Here is a 22376-nt window from a genome sequence, read left to right as displayed (position 1 = left end):
GTTACGTTACAATCTGTAGTTTTCATTGGTACAATTTTAGGGTACATCACTTTTTATTCGAGTTTTTTGGCAAGCAAAGTAACAAAAAAACATACATTTTGACAATGTTTTTTGTCTTTTTTTTGTTTTTTACAGTGTTCACCATGTGCTATAAATGACATTTTACTTTATTCTGTGGGTCGATACGATTACGGTGATACCATATGTATATAGTTTTTTTTATGTTATGTGGCGTTTGCGTTTTTTTTTTTGTGTGTGACCATATTCTGAGGGCCATAACTTTTTTATTTTTCAGTAAAAAAAGCTGTGTAAGGGCTTCTTTTTTGCGTGATGGGTTGTAGTTTTTATTGGTATTGTTTTGGGGTAGATGAGACTTTTTGATCACTTTTTATTCTATATTTTGGGAGGGGTGATGAACAAAAAAAATAGTGATGCTGGCATTGTTTTTATGTATTTTTTTGCAGTGTTCACCGTGCGGGAAAAATAATATTTTAGTTTTATAGTTTGGGTCGTTACGAACGCGGTGATACCAAATATGTGTACTGTTTTAACGGTTTCATTTTTTTCCCTACAATAAAAGACTTCTTATAGGAAAAAAGCATTTTTTGTTTTTACACTTTTATAAAACATTTTTATTACTTGAAGACCTGCAGCACTGATGGCTGCTATAATACATTACACAACCTAGGTAGCCTGCGGCTGGTCCTCATAGGCTTCCGTGCATGGCAGACCCAGAGGCCGTTGTATGGCCTCCGAATCTGCCATGCATCCGACAGCAGCACCCGCAATCGGTCCTCGGGAAAGTTTGTTGTAGCAACAAACTTTCCAGTTTGTTGCTACAACAAACTTTCCCTGCGATCACATGATCGGGACCTGAACCAATCAGGTCCCGATCATGTCCCCGGGACCAGAGGCAGGGGTTAACAGCGCGATCCGGGTGTCAGCACTACTCTGAGACACCCGGATCGCGCTTTTAACACCCACTGTAAATTCATGTCGGCGCTGCACAGAGCCCAGCAAGCGCCGACGTGAATTTACTGTGGGCGGTCGGGAAACAGTTAAAAATGGTGATCATATTCTCTGCAGTCGAACCAATCAGTTCGGCTATCAGAGAACAGGTTGCTGGGGATCCGCAGACACTGACACCACCGGCGTCAGAGCAATCTCCCCAGTGCTATGCTGGCAAAAGCAGAGGTCTGCAAGTTCACGTCCTTGCTGCACGGGGTATATGCGAATAGGACGTGAATCTACAGATTGTCGGCATTAAAGGGTTGAATGAAGCAAATGCAAAAACTGCAGGCAGTCTTCGATCAAAAGCCGTGCCAAAAAAACGCTTCAAACTAGCTCCACTTTTTTTTCTCCTCTCATTGAATTCAATGGAGGCAGCAGCCACTCCAAGATAGGGCATGCCACTTTTTTTTCCACGAGTGGTCAAAAACCACCCAGGGAAAAAAATGTCACATTGTCTCTAATTGAAATCAATAGGGGAGATTCAGGCCATTTTTTTTCGTGTCAAAATCAATGCCAAAAAACGCCATGTGAACTGGCCCTTTATTTTGTAAACAAAATATAGCAAAGTATTTATATCAAGGTGACCAGTACATTGCACTGAAACACAAGTACAGTGCAGGAGGTCACCATACAGTCACATGGACTAAAGGCACCGGACATTGTTAGGCTACATTTACACAACTGTGAAAAACGGCCGTGTGATGGTCGTTATTTTAGCAGCCGTCACATGGCCGTTTTCAAAACAATAGTTCTATGGCTGTATTCACATGGCATGAATACTGGCCGTTAAAAAATAGGACATGCCCTATTTTTGGTAGTTTTCAGTCAGACGGCCCCTTTAGAACTCAATGGGTCCGTTTTTAAAGAGGCTCTGTCACCAGATTATAAGTGCCCTATCTCCTACATAGTCTCCTACATAGTCTGATCAGCGCTGTAATGTAGATAACAGCAGTGGTTTTAATTTTGAAAAACGATCATTTTTGAGCAAGTTATGAGCTAGTTTAGATTTATGCTAATGAGTTTCTCAATGGACAACTGGGCGTGTTTTTACTTTTTACCAACTGGGTGTTGTACAGAGGCGTGTATGACGCTGACCAATCAGTGACCAATCAGCTTCATACACTTCTCATTGTTCCAGCCCAGCTTCTTTCACTGAACAATCACACTGTGCTGTGGATCATGCTGGGCTGGAACAATGAGAAGTGTAGGACACTGATTGGTCACTGATTGGTCAGCGTCATACACGCCTCTGTATAACGCCCAGTTGGTAAAAAGTAAAACACGCCCAGTTATCCATTAAGAAACTAATTAGCATAAATCTAAACTAGCTCATAACTTGCTCAAAAATGATCGTTTTTCAAAATAAAAACCACTGTTGTCTACATTACAGCGCCAATCAGATTATGTAGGAGATAGGGCACTTATAATCTGGTGACAGAGCCTCTTTAACGTCCGTTTTTCAGCAATCATTCTTGTTAAAAACTTATCCTGTCCAAGAGGACTCCCAGGGCAAAGCGCTACATTAAGCGCTGAGCCTGGGGATGGCACAGACCCCCTGTAGATGATGGCACACAGCCCCCCTGTAGATGATGGCACACAGCCCCCCTGTAGATGATGGCACACAGCCTCCCTGTAGATGATGGCACACAGCCCCCCTGTAGATGATGCCACACAGACCCCCTGTAGATGATGGCACACCCCCCCCTATAGTCATCTTCCGGGACTGTCTCTGTAAATTCAGGACAATCCTTGAAAAATTTGCTACAGTTGACAATACCCAACATTTATTCCACCTGAAGGCCTTACATACTCACCGATAGTTCCCTTGCTTCTTGAATCCCCATGTCACAGTTCAGTTTTTAATAGTTGTTACATGTATTGACAGCCGTTAAAAACGGATCCATTGACTTCTATGGGGGATATGTCCTATTTTTTGACAGCCAATATTCACGGGCCGTTAAAAAAACGGCTGTGTGAATACACCCATAGACCATCATTAACTGGTTCCCGACTGCTGGCTGTATTTTTACGGCCAGCGGTCAGGGTCCTTAAAACCTGAGCCATAGACTTTTTACGGCTCGGGTTTTAACTTGCTGCCCGCGCCATCGGGCAGCTGAATGTCGGGTCTCCGGCTGTCAGTGACTGCCGGGGACCCTGAGGAGAGGATAGAAGCAGCTTTCGCTGCTTCTGTCTTCTCCGATGTCTTTTTACACAGCGCTCAATGAACGCTGTGTATAGGAATAGAGGCAGCGGCCGCGCCGCTGTCTCTATTCCTCCCGGTGATCATGTGACTGGTCACATGATCGCCGGGTGCCGTTACTTACAGACTGCTGCTGGGTCTTACTAGATCCAGGACAGCCCTATTAGTGACAATAGTCACTATAAGAGGGCTGATTTCCCCTGTAACTGGGGCTGCTGTGCAGCTCCAGTTACAGTGGAAAAATATGGTGTAAAAGAAAGAAAAAATATATATAAAGTTCCCCAAAGGTCTTTTTTGACCTTTGAGGGACAGACCATAGTAATAAAAAAAGAATAAAGTCAAGTGCAAAAAAAAATTAAATAATAAATACACATAAAATACCCACCCCAAAAAAAAACGTTCCCCCCCCCGCCAATCATTGTTGTAACGCTAGCGCTGACCCAATGACCCTAATATAGACATGTAATATATTAAAATTTACGGTAGACAATGACGATCACCAATAAAAATCTATTTTAGGGTAAAACTATGTTATTACCAAAAAAAAATAGCTGAAACGTAAAAAAAGCTTATTTTTTTACTATTATTGAATATTATTATTGAATATTACTATTTTAGAATAAAAATTCTAAAATAGCAAAAAAGGTGGGTATAAAAACGATAAAAAATGAAACCTGCATTGTCTACGGAAAAAACGTCGCAAAAATCACGTCGTTAGCCCAACAAATAAAAAAGTTATAGCCATTTAACTAACGCGTTTTAAAAAGGGCTAAACGGTGTCTGGTCCTGAAGGCGCAAAATAGCCCGGTCCTGAACTGGTTAATGGCTTAATGGCCATTTTTTCACTGTAGTGTGAATGTAGGGTGCATATTATTGTAACAAAAATAACAATGCATCTTAGGCATCACTAATCAGGTAGATGAGGAAGGGTGAGCTCCAAGCACGTAATGTGGAGACAAATATTTCACTGAAGCAACATGCAGTTCTTATTGCGCCATATGTATGTGTAACACGCTCGTGACACTGCGGACATCACATGTAGCCATGTCACCATGGGTGTGGAACTAGTCAAACATTAGAAAGTCGGTGTTCACTCATTTCTGGACGCACTAGTAGTCAGCCCAAAAAATATTCTAGTCACTCCGCTACGATGAGGAACAGGACTACACGAACTACGGGGAAGTCGTCTTCTTCCCGCCTTCTCAGCTAATAAGATGTTACTATGGCGACCGTTCTAACTTGTGGCCCCGCCTACGGTGTGCGCCTCCTTTCTCAGGTAGATACGTAACATCTAACAGGGGGCGTGACAACGGCGTGGTGAACTGAACTACCTGCGGATAAGGATTGGACAACGGTGGAAGTCTGCCTAGGCTCACTCCATGCTGCTAACCAATAAGAACCTTAGCTGCTTCGTGACGTATGTAGTGCGTAGCATGGGAGGCCAATCAGAGCTGAGGAAAACGATCGCTCGGTGTTTGCGTGACAGCTGGGAATTGACTGTGCCGGTGCTGAAGAGAGGAAGACTTGATCTTATAAAGAGTCACATCATATACTGCGGTGACAGACGGCTCGTAGCCCGGGAGAGGTGAGCGCCTATTCTATATGAATGGCCGGAGAACATATGACTGCTCTATCTCTGTTTAGAGAAAATTATTATCACGTAATCCCATCTATACAGCACTGTATACACCTCTGCGACCAACAGTGTATGCATAGATGTCAGATATAGTTCTAGATAGATATTTATAATGATTTGTCGCTTACAGATACACAAATCTATCCAGTACTTTTATGTTAATGTTCTATAAGTCCTGTAAGGTTGTATATTGCAGGTTTCGCAGCCTTCCAATGTTTGTGGGCGTGAGGCCGCAGGTGGATTGTGATTTTACCATGTGAGATGGCATTAATGGTGGGCACAAAGCTGCCCCACTCCTGCGCCTCCTAAATCCTCATGATTTGCTGGGATGGGGCGGTTTTTCCAGAACTGATTTTCCGTGTGGCCGCTGCGCTGTCGTGGTTGTTTTATCGCGCCGTTTTCCACTAGGAGAACACAGGCAATTTTTTTTTTTACTTTTAATTTTTTGCACTTTTTTTCTACCCGCGTTACAAGACATAACTTTTTTTTTTTTTTTTTTTCGTTCACATCACCGTATTATGAGGGCTTGTTTTTTGCTTGTTTTTTTTTTTTCTAGAAATGTTAAAAAATTGATATTGTGGGATGGAATTGAGAAAAACCAATTGCGCCGTAGTTTTTTCGGTTTTGTTTCTAAGGCGTTCACTGTGCATTAAAAAATGACAAGTTCACTTTATTCTGCCGGTCAATCACATTACGGCGATAATAAATTGATATGATTTTTTTATGTTTTACTACTTTTACAAATTTAAAACAATTTGTTACAAAAAAACATTTGTTTTGAGTTGCCGTATTCCGAGACCTACGTATAACACTTTTTTTCTGTCGATGGAGCAGTCCGGGCTTGTTTTTTGCGGCGGGATCTGTATTTTTATTTTTTTTGGTTCCGTTTTGGAATACTTAAGACTTTTTGATCGCTTTTATTCCATTTTTTTCAGGGAAGCCATATGACCAAAAAATAGCAATTCTTGCATTGTGATTTTTTTTCTTTTTTACATCATATACCCTGCATGTAAAATATTGTGATATTTTAATAGTTTAGACTTTTACGGACACGGCAATATCAATTATGATTTATTTTTTATTGTTTCCATTTTTGTGGGAAACCGTTTATTTTTGTTTTTTTAAAGCATTTGCTTATTTAAATTTTTTAAAAATGTATTTATTGTTTATTTCTTTACTCCTTGGCATGTGATAGAGGGCTCGCTCGAACAATACTCAAGCACCGAGGGCAGACGTGAAGGTCTTCGCTAGGTCTCCGGCTGCCATAGCAATGTCTCAAGAATTTATTATTATTTATTTCGCCTGTGGTGGCGCTGCAGGGAAAATGAGAAATAGTTGCGATTTAAAAACTTCACTGCTTCGATTTTGAAAATATTTTCAAGCCACTCAATGCGTTGATATGAACAGTCATGGGGAAGCCCGAGACTCAAATTCTTTATCCACTTTCTGAATAAAAGTTACAACAATGGCGCTAAACGCTACAAATGAGAAATTCTAAATGTTCTGAGCAGTGGGACAGATCACCATTGGCCAAAAACAATCACTTTAGCAGTTTTTGTAACTAGTCCTATTGAATTGTAAATTATAATGTATGTATTCAAATAAATCTGTGCGGAGATGTTCTGCACAACCCCTTTCCATGTATTAGGACACCCTGAGCTAATAGAAGGCAATCCCTATTAAATAAGGGCACATGCTGTGTCCTCTGCAGGATCACAAGAATCTATTGAAATCACAGATGCTTATTCATTTCAATGGGCGACATTTATTGTCTTACGGGAACCCTCAATCTTACAATCCCTTTACATACTAACTTCTCTTTGTTTTTATATTGCAGGATCCACTGGAATCTACACCTGTCTGTCAATCTTCATGCATTAGAAAGCAGAAATGGCTTCAAACGACAGTATCCTTAGCCCAGCATATCTTGCTGTTGAGTATATCGACTCTCTGCTACCGGACAATCCTCTGCAAGGGCCATTTAAATATGCCTGGACCTACATGCTGGACAATTACACCAAGTTCCAGATTGCAACGTGGGGATCCCTTATTGTCCATGAGCTGATCTACTTCCTCTTCTGTTTACCCGGTTTTCTATTTCAGTTCTTACCTTTCATGCAGAGGTTTAAAATCCAACAGGTTTGTACTTTGTACTATTGATATGTTACATAGGAAGATAAAAGGACTGTTGTTCACTGGAATCAGCCACTTAAAACTGGGGAGAGTCTGACTATAGTGTTCTACAATTGGACAGGATGTACGGTGATTCCCTGCCCCCATTATTACTACTTAATCTCACATATCTTTAGGAACAGTCACCTACACGTTCTCCAATGATATCGGCAGCTTTTCATTCTGAAATTTGTCTATAGAGCAGCCGACATAAGAGCAGATTTACTAAGAGTGGCGTAGATTTCCGCTATCATTAACACCAGCTTCTATTGTAAATGATGGTGAATTTGTAGGTGGCACCTTACGCAAACCACCTTGCCCACTTTTAATGAAAAGTGACAAGAAATGCGGAAACTGGTAAAAAGTCGCAATATGGCATGCACCATAATTTGCGACTTTTTAACGCCTAAACCTGTGTCTCCTGGCATGCCAGCAAAGAAGCTGCCGGGAATATGAATTTCCGGTGACTGCCCTGTTCTCTTGTTGCTTCTAAATTCTTCAAATAAGAAGATAAATCTTTAAATTGGCGCCCCGCCAGCAGCACGGTTGTGTTACAGAGCTGTAGACGCTGAGTGTGCCGCTGTATTGCGCCTCTGTGAGGTGGTGTAATGCTTCTAGGGGAGAATACCGTCATAACACAGCATGAAATGAAGCAGACCACAATTTATTGTTTTTTCTCACAAATTCTGTAAAAGAAAAACATCTGCGTGCCTCTGTATAATATTGGAGGTACAGTATGGGCTCATAGCAAGTAGTCTGGCATATATTACAACTTAAAGGGGTATTCTGATCTTAGACATTTACGGCATATCCACAGGATGTCCCCCGACCCTATCCTGCCTGTTGACGGTGTCGATGGCTGCTGCATCCGGGTCAAGAGTCAGTGGAGAGGTAGCTGAGAATTACGGAAACGGGCCCGTTTGCTGTGGATATGCCATAAATGTCTAAAAATGGGCACAGGATATGCCATAAATGTCTAAAATGGGAATACCCTTTTAATTCCTATTTTGGATACACATCGCTCTGCTTGTACAGCATTTAATGTTGACTGCTCTTTGTATTACAGGATAGACCAGAAACATGGGAGGGTCAATGGAGGTGCTTTAAAATGCTCCTTTTCAATCATTTCTGCATCCAACTTCCCTTGATCTGTGGAACATATTACTTCACTGAATTTTTTAACATTCCATATGACTGGGATAACATGCCCCGATGGTGAGTGACTGGTTTTAAAAGACTAAACAAACCTAAAAAATGTAATATTACACTCTTGTTATACCAGCAAATAGCATGAAGCTCATACCTCTGTACTGATTTGGGGTGTATATGTGATACTTACAGTGTACAGGGCTTTTTTCCATAAATAGCCTTCATGACATCGATTTGGTCTTAACCCAACAACAGGGCTGCCATCGTCCACCTTTTCTCGTGGGTAGTTGGCACACATGCATGGTCACTCTTCATTGGTCAACTCTATACTAGGGATTGGTAGAGGTTTAAATTAGTTCAAACTTATTTTAGAAGAGATCTGGACTACTTTTAAGTATAAATCCCCCCACTGTTTCCCCTTTAGAGACAATCCAAGTTCAACTCTTCAGTATATATATATATTTAGATTTTTATTATATGCTGTTACTCTTTTAGGCTTGAATAATAGAATTACATTTAATAACCTAAGAAATGATGACACAAAACCTGCCTGGCTTTTTAACAATATGGTCTTTTCTTGTAGGTATATGTTATGTGCCCAGTGTTTTGGCTGCGCAGTCATTGAAGATGCCTGGCACTATTTCCTTCATCGCCTTCTGCACCATAAGCGTATATATAAGTATATCCACAAAGTACATCACGAGTTTGCCGTGAGTAAAGCATTTATTTGTAAAGCAGCTGCATTTATAATTTAACTCGTATTTAACACAATATTTGCGGGAGCAAAGTACATGATATAGTCTTAGAAACCAATGGATATTAATGTGTACGTTAATTGATGATGTGATTTCTATGTATTTTACAGTCTCCTTTTGGGATGCAGGCGGAGTACGCTCATCCCCTTGAAACCCTCATTTTGGGAGCTGGTTTTTTCATTGGCATTATGGTCTTCTGCAATCATGTCATTCTTCTGTGGGCTTGGGTTATTGTTAGACTTATGGAAACAATAGATGTTCACAGGTAAGCAGCATTTATGTTTTATCTTGTGATGTCATACAATTGCTAAGAATATTCCCCCTAAGGCCAGCTGCACATAGGACGAAAATGTTGCAGATTTGCGCACAGAAAATCTGCAATGGATTACAGTTGCCGCCACGTGGATGAGATTTAAACACCTCATCCACATGTTATGGCACACTTTCTGCACATAAATCAGAGTAGGGCTTGGTTTAATTCGCTATTTCAAGTTGGCGCGATTCTGAATTTGCCCAGAATCGTTAAATCGTTACAGGCCCCGTCCCCAATAACTGGAGAGAAGAAAAAAAACAAAACCTTTATTGACAAGCAGACACGCTGCAAAGCGCATCTACTTCAATGAACAGGAGTAAGAGGACTGGGGTTTGCTAACTGTGTAACTAAGTCCAGAGATTGTTTTATACAGAGTCCCGTTTTCCTGGGCAGCCTCTTAACCCATTCAGTTCTTGCTGCATTTCAAGGCTTAAGAAGCATAGCCACCCTTAAAATGCAGCAGGAACTGAATGGGTAAATGAAGTGGTTTCCGTTATCTTCAGTTATGATAACGCCGTAGCAGAGAGCAGTGTCAGTGATGGAGCCTCAGTGCTGGGGATATACAATGCAGCGGGGGTTTACCATTTCTGTGTAGTACTGCTGGTAAAAAATTTAAGAGACCTGTCACAGAAGTTATGTCCAAAGAGCAGTCATAAATCACATGCAGACATTGGGGGTCATTTTTAAACCTTTCTACACCAGAAAAGTCACAAAAGGGCCCACAAGTCACAATTTGCTGTCCACCCACGACACTTTTGTAGAAAGGGGCGTGACCTCTGGGAAAGAGCGTGACCACCGCCGCCCAACAAATTTATTATAATTTACGCCAAGCTAATTGTAACATAAGGACACGTCAAAGGGCCTATTACACCGGCCAATTTTGGCAGGTGCGACGATTGCCGATCAACAAGACAGCTCGTTGATCAGCGCTTGTTTGCTCCAGTCACAAGGAGCTACGTATGGGGACAAGCGCTCCTTACTCTGATCAACTCGTCCCCATACATTATTATCATGTCAATATGTGAACTTGACAAGATTAATGTCCAAATCTAAGAATATACCATGAATGTGTTTTCCTAGATTAGCCCTTTAACAGTCTATTATTTATAGCAGTGGTCTTCAACCACCGGACCAATACCGGGCCGTGGATCCTTTGGTACCGGGCCACGGTATCCGGTATCCACCCCGGTGGCCGCAGGGAATTCTGGGCGAAAAACCGCAACTGTGGTGCCGTTTTTCACCTGGAATGGTCGCTGCAGAAAACTGCAGTATTCAGCTGGCCTGCTAGCAGACCGGCCTCCTGGGATGACGTTTTATCCCATGTGAACACCGCTACAGCTTGTGATTGGCTGCATCAGTCACATGGGATGAAACGTCATCCCAGGAGGCTGGCCTAGAAGAAGAAACAAAGACTTCTGGGTAAGTATAAGATTTAAATAAATTCTGAGTTGCGTTTTTTGCAGCGGAGTCGCTGCGATTCCGCCGCAATAAACGCAACAACTGCTATTTTTTGTGGGTCTTACTTCCCTATTGAATTCAATTCAAATAAGCAGTGTTTATACAAATACAATTGACATGCTGCGGAATAAAACTATGCACCGTATGTCAATAATGCCTGAGCGTTTTTTGCCGCTCACTATTCATGCAGCGTGTGGATTGTTGTTCTCTCTCATCCACTTTGCTGCTACTGTATTATGCCTCTGATTTTTGTAATGCGCGAGATCCCACAAATCCCCCGCCGGTCCGTGGAAAAATTGTCTTCCATGAAAGTGGTCCTTGGTGCAAAAAAGGTTGGGGGCTGCTGATGTATGGCATTCTCACTTTATCACAATCGCTGGTGTTCTGGAAGCAATTAATGTGAAAAGAGATGACATCATAAAACATTGTGTGTGTAGTAGTCTTGTGATTGCTCAGGTTAGGCTTTATTCTGGCGACCGTAATGTGACTGCATTTTAGCGTCCATATTACGTCCTCCTGTCCCGGATCAACCACGGGTTTAATGCCATGAAGTTAAATCATCATAGGGATCTATAATGCTGTTAGATTGGATCATTAGACCCGTGGTCAGACCAGGACTTGCAGCAGCATTACTGATGTCGGAATGAAGCTTAAGGCAAAGTTCCAAAGAACTTGGATTCACCATTAACTTTCTATTATACGTGCTGCTTTTCTCTTCTAGTGGTTACGACATTCCTTTGAATCCACTGCATCTTATACCGTTCTATGCCGGGGCACGTTTTCACGATTTCCATCACATGAACTTTGTAGGTAACTATGCGTCAACGTTTACATGGTGGGACAAACTCTTCAACACTGATTCTCAGTACAACAGCTACGCAGGGAAAGTGAAGACACAGGAAGAAAAGAAGACAAAATAATTGATGTCATAAAAACACTGCTTAATTTTCCATCATATGGATCGTGAATTTCTCTTAATAAATGCTATCGCAGGTGGAAGAGAGGACACTGATTTGTATGTAGCGTGAAGGAGATACAATAAATTGTGGAAATCAGCCACAAATCCAATTGCAGCTGCCACTGTTCAAATGCCACGTTGGGCCTTACTGTCAGAATGAGAACCCTACATAAAGCAGAACTCTTCAAGCACGGCTGGTTGTTACTAACCGACTGTGACCGTTCAGAGGATACAAGGACTGCAAGAATATTCAGCATTTTTGTCACTTTCATGACTGTCTTTCCATTTTTTGAAATGTCTCGTTTTATTTTTCTACATAGTGCATATTTTAATTATTTAATGTTTTAATTGACAACCACGCTTAGAGACGGCATGTTTAGTTGTGGTATCAGAAATGTACAGATATCACATTTTATTTTTGTTGGCGAGTTACAATTACAGCCACTAACTCATCTAGGCGCCTTACTCTGGTCAGTGTTTCTCAGGGTAAGCCAGGCCTCTGTGGCATAGGAGTACTGCTTCTGTGTTCTATCATAAATCTCAAATTACAAAGAACAAACATGGAAGAGTTTTTGTATTTTGCACTTTATAAATTTTATGGTATGTTCACACGAGGTCATTACGTCCGTAATTGACGGACGTATTTTGGCCGCAAGTACCGGACCGAACACAGTGCAGGGTGCCGGGCTCCTAGCATCATAGTTATGTACGACGCTAGGAGTCCCTGGCTCGCTGCCGGACAACTGTCCCGTACTGTAATCATGTTTTCAGTACGGGACAGTTGTCCTGCAGCGAGGCAGGGACTCCTAGCATCGTACATAAGTATGATGCTAGGAGCCCGGCTCCCTGCACTGTGTTCGGTCCGGTACTTGCGGCTGAAATATGTCCGTCAATTACGGACGTAATGACCTCGTGTGAACATACCCTTACTTTAATGTGGTGCCATTATATTCAAGGGAGTGGTTCAGGATTACATTTTGGGAACATCACCACTGAATCGTGTATACATGAACCTGAACTGAGACTGAATTTAACAATAGCTGTCGTTTCCTTAGCCCCAGACCGAACTGACCAGATATAGTGCCGTGCGAGATTATTAGGGTATGTTCACACGGGGTATTTTCAGCCATTTTTCAGGCCGTAAACGTCCTGAAAAACATCTGAAAAATCGGAAGCAGAGCGCCTACAAACATCTGCCCATGATTTCAATGGGAAATACGGCGTTCTGTTCTGACGGGGCGATTTTACGCCTCATTTTCAAAAACCGCACGTAAAAAGACGCCCTGTAAAAAGAAGTGCATGTCACTTCTTGAGCCGTTTTTGGAACCATTTTTTATTGACTCAATAGAAAAACAGCTCAAAAAACCCCGCAAATAATGATAGTTTGATTAAAAAACGGCTGAAAAGCAGGAGCAGTTTTCCCTTGAAAACAGCTCCATATTTTCAGCCTTATTTTGTTAAGCGTGTGAACATACCCTGAAGGTGACCATTTGATAATCCAAAAATGTATCAATAGTGCTGACATTGAAGTCATTTAAAGGGGTTTTTAGATTTACGTAAATAAAGTTGAATTATTGTATCTTTAAACGTTTTGCAACCTTTCTCATATACTTTGATTCAACTTACTATTTTCAAGATCTGTTTGCTCTCAGTGAATGGATTTTTTTTTAACAAAAAATACAAAATATTCATCCAGAGGCTGAAAAACCCCTCCTGATCCAGTCAGGACTGGTTTTGAAACAGGGATTTAAAAAAAACCTTGGGGCTTAAAAAAAACAAAACACTACAACAAAATATGTAAAAAAGTTGTTATACAATGATTAAAGTAGCACTCTGGATTTGTTTTACACCCCCAGTTTGCAAATATGATGTAGTGCAATTTAGTCATGTGTATCGCCTTACCTGGTGCTGTATTTCACGAGTAGCCAATCAGTTCCGGGCCGCTGTGGGGTCACGTGATCTTCACCTTAACTCCCTGTATACTACAGAGTCTACTGAAGAAACCGTAAGTCAGGCGCTCAATGCATGTTTTAGACTTACATCAAGGCTCTCATAGACTTGTATTGAGAGCCTGACTTCCAGTCCCTACAGCAGATGCTGTAGGATACAGAAAGTAAGGGTATGTGCACACGAGAACTGGCTTTTACATCTGAAAAGACAGACTGTTTTCAGGAGAAAACAGCTGCGTCGTTTCAGACGTAAAAGCTCCCCGCATTTTGCGAGGCGTCTTTGAGGGCTGATCATTTGAGCTGTTCTTCATTGAATTCAATGAAGAACGGCTCAAATTACGTTGCAAAGAAGTGTCCTGCACTTCTTTGCCGAGGCAGTCAGTTTACGCGTCGTCGTTTGACAGCTGTCAAACGACGACGACGCGTAAATGACAGGTCGTCGGCACAGTACGTCGGCAAACCCATTCAAATGAATGGGCAGATGTTTGCCGACGTATTGGAGCCGTATTTTCAGGCGTAAATCGAGGCATAATACGCCTCGTTTACGCCTGAAAATAGGTTGTGTGAACCCAGCCTAAAGATCACGGCGACTACCGGTTTAGGGTATGTGCACACGATGAGTGGCTTTTATGTCTGAAAAGACAGACTGTTTTCAGGAGAAAACAGCTGCCTCGTTTCAGACGTAAAAGCTCCTCCTCGCATTATGCGAGGCGTCTGTGACGCTCGTAAATCTTGAGCTGCTCTTCATTGACTTCAATGAAGAACGGCTCAATTTACGTTGCAAAGAAGTGCCCTGCACTTCTTTGCCAAGGCAGTCCATTTACACGTCGTAGTTTGATAGCTGTCAAACGACGACGCGTAAATTACAGGTCGTCTGCACAGTACGTCGGCAAACCCATTCAAATGAATGGGCAGATGTTTGCCGACGTATTGTAGCCCTATTTTCAGACGTAAAACGAGGCATAATACGCCTCGTTTACGTCTGAAAATAGGTTGTGTGAACCCAGCCTTAAAAGCAATACCAGGTAAGCCGATACACATGACTACATTACACAATATCACATTTATAAATGAGGGGGGCCAAGTGCTTCTTTAAAATTAATCTACATAACACCATAGAATCGCTTTAAACCTCATGTCTTTACTTTTATTTGGAGACCATATTTCTTCAAGTTTACTCATACAACAAGCACTTCTACAGAGTAAAGATTTTATTCCATTTAGATTGACTTTGGATACATGTTGATCTAGAAATTCTTCAGGAATTAACTTGTCATGAAAACATTAATCTAGACAAGTGGTTCTCAAAGTTAGGTCACTTTCACATGGCGGTACTGAACTTTGGTCAGTATTTTGCATCAGTATTTGTATGTCAAAACAAGGAGTGGGTCCAAAATATGGAAGAGGTGCAAATGTATCCATTGTCGTTTTGCTCGGTGTAGGTTCCACTCCTGGTTTTGCCTTACAAATACTGATCATAATATTTCTGTGTGAAAGTGGCCTCCGTTCATGATGATTTACTACTAGTACATGGACATGCGTAAAATAACAACCTTGGATCAACACTTGCATTGATATTGCTTAGCACTTACTTTCCTAACTTCAAGTTTTATTCTTTTATTTTATTTTTTAATGGTGAAATAAAATGTTAATCATTCCATGTCTGGGTGTGTTTAATACACAATTATTACTTTCATATATCCAGGACAAGATAGAAATACATATCTTAACCGGTTAAGGACTAGGCTGTTTTACAGCTAAATGACCAGAGCAAATTTTACAATTTTGCTATGCGCTTCTTTAGATGCCTATAACTCTTGAATTTTACACTCTTTTTAAAGGACAGATAGGGCTTTGTTTTAGTGGCATTTGTCAGTGTATATCATTTTAATTTTTTTCTCTAAAGTGGGCAAAATTGGAAAAAAATTCAAGAATTTAGCAATTGCGTCAGTTTAGGCTAGCATTTTTCACACACAGTATGGACCACGGACAAAATGAATCTCCTTTCACATTCTTCCACTTCTCCCGTGCATGGGGATAGCAAATATGTGTGCCTTATTCACTGTGCGGGCATGTGCCAGGGCTTGGCATAAAAGGAGGCTTTTTGGCCTTTTCGGTCCAGGAATTTTGCATTTGATTTTATAGCAGCATACTGTTTTCTGGGGGGCGTAATGCTGCTGAAACATTAGAAACACCCCATAAATGACTTCATTCACACAAGTAGACCCCACAAGGTTTCCTTCAAGGGGTTTATCATATTTTTAGACAGTCCAGTTTTCTTCTGAAAGTTTCTTGAATAAGATGGAACAAAATAAAATTAGCTTTTTTTTAGCAAATGCGTCAGTTTATGCTAGCATTTTTCACACATAGAATGGACCACGGACAAAATTCATCCCATTTCACATTCTTCCACTTCTCCCGTGCATGGGGATACCAAATATGTGTGCTTTATTCACTGTGCGGGCATGTGCCAGGGCTTGGCATAAAAGGAGGCTTTTTGGCCTTTTCGGTCCAGGAATTCTGCATTTGATTTTATAGCCGCATACCGTTTTCTTGGGGGCGTACTGCTGCTGAAACATTAGAAAGACCCCATAAATGACTTTATTCACACAAGTAGACCCCACAAGGTTTCCTTCAAGGGGTTTATCATATTTTTAGCAAGTCCAGTTTTCTTCTGAAAGATTCTTGAATAGTTACATAGTTACATAGTTTGTACGGTTGAAAAAAGACACATGTCCATCAAGTTCAACCAAGGGATGGGAAAGGGGAAGTAAAAAATTTCTACACATAGCAGTTAATATTTTTTTGTTCTAGGAAATTATCTAAGCCTTTTTTAAAGCCATCTACTGTCCCTGCTGCGACCAGCTCCTGCGGTAGGCTATTCCATAAATTCACCGTTCTCACAGTAAAGAAGGCTTGTCGCCTCTGCAGGTTGAACCTTTTTTTCTCCAGATGGAGGGAGTGCCCCCTTGTTTTTTGAGGGGGTTTTACATGGAACAGGATTTCACCATATTTTTTGTATGTGCCATTCATATATTTATATAAGTTAATCATGTCCCCCCTTAGTCGTCTTTTCTCAAGGCTAAATAGGTTTAGTTCTTTTAATCTTTCCTCATAACTTAGATTCTCCATGCCCCTTATTAGCTTCGTTGCTCTTCTTTGTATTTTTTCCAACTCCAGGGCATCCTGGACTGCATATTCTAGATGAAGCCTCACTAATGCTTTGTAAAGTGGTAATATTACATCCCTGTCCCGCGAGTCCATGCCTCTTTTGATACACGACAATATTTTGCTGGCCTTTGAAGCAGCTGATTGACACTGCATGCTGAAATTTAGTTTATGATTTACAAGTACACCCAGATCCTTCTCAACAAGTGACTCCCCCAGTGTAGCTCCCCCTAGGACATATGATGCTTGCAGGTTTTTCGTACCCAGATGCATAACTTTACATTTATCTACATTAAACTTCATTTGCCAAGTGGACGCCCAAACACTTAGGCCTCATGCACACGACCGTAAAAACTCCCGTTATTACGGGTCGTAATTACGACCCGTAATAACGGGCTCATAGACTTCGATTGGCGACGGGTGCCTTCCCGTTTTCTCACGGGAAGGTGCCCGTGCCGTTGAAAAAGATAGAACATGTCCTATTTCAGGCCGTAATAACGGCACGGACAGTCCATAGAAGTCTATGGAGCTCTCGTAATGACGGGTGGCTACATGTGTGCACCCGTCATTACGGCAGCGTTGCTAAGCGACGTCAGTAAATAGTCACTGTCCAGGGAGCTGAAAGAGTTAACTGATCGGCAGTAACTCTTTCAGCACCCTGGACAGTGACTACCGATCAGTATAAACCTGTAAAAAATAAAAATAAAAGACGTTCATACTTACCGAGAACTTCCTGCTTCCTCCAGTCCGGTCTCCCGCCCGTTGCCTTGGTGACGCGTCCCTCTCGACATCCGGCCCGACGTCCTGGATGACGTTTCAGGCCATGTGACGCTGCAGCCAATCACAGGTCAATCACAGGCTGCAGCGGTCACATGGACTGCCGCGTCATCCAGGGATGTCGGGCTGGATGTGAAGAGAGGGACGCGTCACCAAGACAACGGCCGGGTAAGTATGAATTTCTTTAACTTTTATTACAGAAAAGGCTGTCCCTTCTCTCTATCCTGCACTGATAGAGAGAAGGGGCTGCCGATTAGTGCAGTGCTATTTTGCCGCCAAAAACGTGCCCGTAAATACGGGTGGAATACGGGTGACACCGGACCCATATTTACGGGCACGGGTTCGTAAATACTGGTGCAAAACGGGTGGAATACGTGTGACACCGGACCCGTATTTACGCCAGTATTTACGGGTGGGAAAAAATACGGTCGTGTGCATGAGGCCTTAGTTTGTTTAAATCTGCCTGCAATTCACAAACATCTTCCATAGTCTGAACTATATTGCATAGCTTGGTGTCATCTGCAAAAATAGAAATAGTGCTATTAATCCCATCCTCTATATCATTAATAAATAAGTTGAATAATAGTGGTCCCAGCACTGAACCCTGGGGTACACCACTTATAACTGGGGACCATTCAGAGTAGGAATCATTGACCACAACTCTCTGGATACGGTCCTTGAGCCAATTCTCAATCCAATTACAAACTATACTTTCTAAACCTATAGTCCTTAATTTACCCATTAGATGTCTATGAGGGACAGTGTCAAATGCCTTTGCAAAGTCCAAAAACACTATATCCACAGCGGCCCCTCTGTCTAGGCTTCTGCTTACCTCTTCATAAAAACAAATCAGGTTGGTTTGACAGCTTCTGTCCTTTGTAAAACCATGCTGGCTGTCACTTATAATACTATTTATTGTCACATAATTCTGTATATAGTCCCTCAATAGCCCCTCAAACATTTTCCCCACAATTGATGTTAAGCTTACTGGTCTATAATTACCCGGCGAAGACCTAGAGCCCTTTTTGAAAATAGCCAGTCCCTTGGCACTATACCACTCATGAGGACTCTCTAAATATTATGAAGAGGGGGACAGAAATAACTGAACTAAGCTCTTTAAGAACTCTAGGGTGTAACCCATCTGGTCCCGGGGCCTTGTGTACATTTATTTTATTTAATTTAGCTTGGACCATATCTACATTCATCCAATTCAGTATATCAACTGATATATTAACAGCACCGGCAGCGGCTACATCAGCTGCTCCTTCTTCTGTTGTATATACAGAGTGGAAGAACCCTTTTAGTAACTCTGCCTTCTCTTGATCCCCTGTGACCAACTCCCCATTACCACTATCTAAGGGTCCTACATGTTCAGACCTGGGCTTTTTTGCATTTATATGCTTGAAGAATTTTTTAGGATTTGTTTTACTATCCTTGGCCACCTGCCTTTCATTTTGTATTTTTGCTGATTTTATTACATTTTTACAGATTTTATTAAGCTCTTTATATTTTACAAAGGCTGCAGATGTACCCTCAGATTTGTATTTTTTAAATGCCCTTTTTTTGTCATGTATTGCCCCTTTCACAGAAGGTGTAAGCCATGTGGGATTTAATTTGAGTCGTTTATACTTGTTATCTGTAGGAATACATTTTGCACTATAATTACCCAAAGTAGATTTGAAAATCTCCCATTTATCATTTGTCCCATTATTTGACATTAGTTCTTCCCAGTCTATATCCTGAATTGCCGCCCTCATCCTGGGGAAATTGGCTTTCTTAAAATTAAATGTTTTTGCCCTCCCAGCTTGCGTTTGTTTTTTACAGTATAGGTAAAATGTAACTATATTATTGATCACTGTTACCGAGGTTTTCACGAACATTGACATTCCCAACAAGCTCTGCATTATTAGAAATGACCAGATCCAACAGAGCTTCACCTCTAGTCGGGTCTTCCACAAACTGGCACATAAAATTTTCCTGCAACAGGCTGAGGAAATGTCTCCCCTTTGCAGTTGAAGCCGAACCATGACACCAATTAATATCCCGATAATTAAAATCTCCCATTATCACAACAGTACCCGCCTGTGCAGCCCGCTCCATTTGTTTATATAAGATGGAACAAAATAAAATCTTTTTTTTAGCAAATGTGTCAGTTTATGCTAGCATTTTTCACACACGGTATAGACCACGGACTAAATTCATCTCCTTTCACATTCTTCCACTTCTCCCGTGCATGGGGATACCAAATATGTGTGCTTTATTCACTGTGCGGGCATGTGCCAGGGCCTGGCATGAAAGGAGGCTTTTTGGCCTTTTCGGTCCAGGAATTTTGCATTTGATTTTATAGCCGCATACTGTTTTCTTGCGGGCGTAATGCTGCTGAAACATTAGAAACACCCCATAAATGACTTCATTCACACAAGTAGACCCCACAAGGTTTCCTTCAAGGGGTTTATCATATTTTTAGCAAGTCCAGTTTTCTTCTGAAAGTTTCTTGAATAAGATGGAACAAAATAAAATCAGCGCTTTTTTAGCAAATGCGTCAGTTTAGGCTAGCATTTTTCACACACAGTATAGACCACGGACAAAATTAATCTCCTTTCACATTCTTCCACTTCTCCCGTGCATGGGGATACCAAATATGTGTGCCTTATTCACTGTGCGGGCATGTGCCAGGGCTTGGCATAAAAGGAGGCTTTTTGGCCTTTTCGGTCCAGGAATTTAGCATTTGATTTTATAGCCGCATACTGTTTTCTGGGGGGTGTAATGCTGCTGAAACATTAGAAACACCCCATAAATGACTTCATTCACACAAGTAGACCCCACAAGGTTTCCTTCAAGGGGTTTATCATATTTTTAGCAAGTCCAGTTTTCTTCTGAAAGTTTCTTGAATAAGATGGAACAAAATAAAATCAGCGCTTTTTTAGCAAATGCGTCAGTTTAGGCTAGCATTTTTCACACACAGTATAGACCACGGACAAAATTAATCTCCTTTCACATTCTTCCACTTCTCCCGTGCATGGGGATACCAAATATGTGTGCCTTATTCACTGTGCGGGCATGTGCCAGGGCTTGGCATAAAAGGAGGCTTTTTGGCCTTTTCGGTCCAGGAATTTAGCATTTGATTTTATAGCCGCATACTGTTTTCTGGGGGGTGTAATGCTGCTGAAACATTAGAAACACCCCATAAATTACTTCATTCACACAAGTAGACCCCACAAGGTTTCCTTCAAGGGGTTTATCATATTTTTAGACAGCCCAGTTTTCTTCTGAAAGTTTCTTGAATAAGATGGAACAAAATAAAATTAGCTTTTTTTTTAGCAAATGCGTCAGTTTATGCTAGCTTTTTTCACACACGGTATAGACCACGGCCAAAATTAATCTCCTTTCACATTCTTCCACTTCTCCCGTGCATTGGGATACCAAACATGTGTGCCTTATTCACTGTGCGGGCATGTGCCAGGGCTTGGCATAAAAGGAGGCTTTTTGGTCCAAGAATTCTGCATTTGATTTTATAGCAGCATACTGTTTTCTGGGGGGCGTAATGCTGCTGAAACATTAGAAACACCCCATAAATGACTTCATTCACACAAGTAGACCCCACAAGGTTTCCTTCAAGGGGTTTATCATATTTTTAGACAGTCCAGTTTTCTTCTGAAAGTTTCTTGAATAAGATGGAACAAAATAAAATCAGCTTTTTTTTTAGCAAATGTGTCAGTTTAGGCTAGCATTTTTCACACACAGAATGGACCACGGACAAAATTAATCTCCTTTCACATTCTGCCACTTCTCCTGTGCACGGGGATACCAAATATGTGGGCCTTATTATCACATAGAGATGTAGGAGGGCGGACGATAGAAGAAACTTATTTCACAAATCGCTTTTTTTCAAAGCTGGTTTTACAAAACTCACCAGAGTTTCTATAACACTTCCAAAATATCTGCTCTTGAAGCAAAATATTCATCTAGGGGTATAATGGGAATTTATTTTTTGGTGTTTTCTAAAATAAGAAATTGCAGGTTTATGCAAATGGAGCTCTCCAGCAGATGAACTTTAGAAAACATGCAAACATGACATCCACCACCTACCCATTCCCTCCCTCACCCTTGGAGTAAAATCAGGGGAAAAATAAAAAAGTAATGTAGGGCAAATATATTTTCAACAAATTAACTAAAATCTAATAATGCAGAAAAGTGTGGTATTTTTTAAAACATGGCTCAATGCACAGGCCTGGTTGCGAGGGACATGAGGGACAAAAATAACAGGAATCTTTGCGGTGCCCATCTTTTCTGCAGACGCGGCACTTTTTCTGGGGGTTGCTTCTGGTTGGTGTTGGGGGAATCCGATTGATGAAGTGTCTTTCAGTCAGTCGCGTGACATCCTCAGACTGGGGGCATTCTCTGGTGTCCTGAACATCAAAAATGAGGCCTTCAATAATTTTCTCCTGGAACATTTATTGAGCGGTCCCGCCCTTCATAAATCCTGAAGGCCGTGGTATATCCTGACCCGCTTTCGCACAGCTAATAAAGCTTAACGCCATATCTTGCCCTTTTGGAAGGTAGATATTGGCGAAAGCTAAGTCTGCCATGGAAGTTGAGGAGGGATTCGTCCACACTTACATTCTGCTCAGGGGTGTAGAGTTGCAGAAATAAATTATTCAGGGAATTTATTAGCGGTCTTATTTTGAACAACCGATCCCGGTTTGCATCGGTACTTGGGGGGGCCTGTGCGTTGTCGTTGAAGTGGAGGAACCTCATTATTGTCTCATAACGAGACCTGGGCATTACTGCAGAATATACTGGGGTGGCTTGGGCGGGTCTTGTTGACCA

General features: G+C 41.5%; 1 protein-coding gene across 1 annotated transcript; it reads left to right on the top strand.

Annotated features, from left to right (window-relative positions):
* Positions 1-4655: 4655 nt before the first annotated feature.
* Positions 4656-12310, top strand: MSMO1 (methylsterol monooxygenase 1). Its single transcript, XM_075849663.1, has 6 exons — positions 4656-4796; positions 6685-6986; positions 8086-8234; positions 8752-8878; positions 9034-9188; positions 11416-12310. Exons 2-6 carry the CDS (start codon positions 6738-6740, stop codon positions 11612-11614), a joined length of 879 nt encoding a protein of 292 aa, XP_075705778.1. The 5' UTR covers positions 4656-4796; positions 6685-6737; the 3' UTR covers positions 11615-12310.
* The last annotated feature ends 10066 nt before the right edge of the window (positions 12311-22376 follow it).

This window comes from Rhinoderma darwinii, chromosome 1, assembly GCF_050947455.1.
Source record: "Rhinoderma darwinii isolate aRhiDar2 chromosome 1, aRhiDar2.hap1, whole genome shotgun sequence".
NCBI lineage: Eukaryota > Metazoa > Chordata > Amphibia > Anura > Rhinodermatidae > Rhinoderma > Rhinoderma darwinii.
The sequence above is the reverse complement of the archived record's forward strand: the minus strand, read 5'-3'. Positions and strand labels throughout refer to the sequence as shown.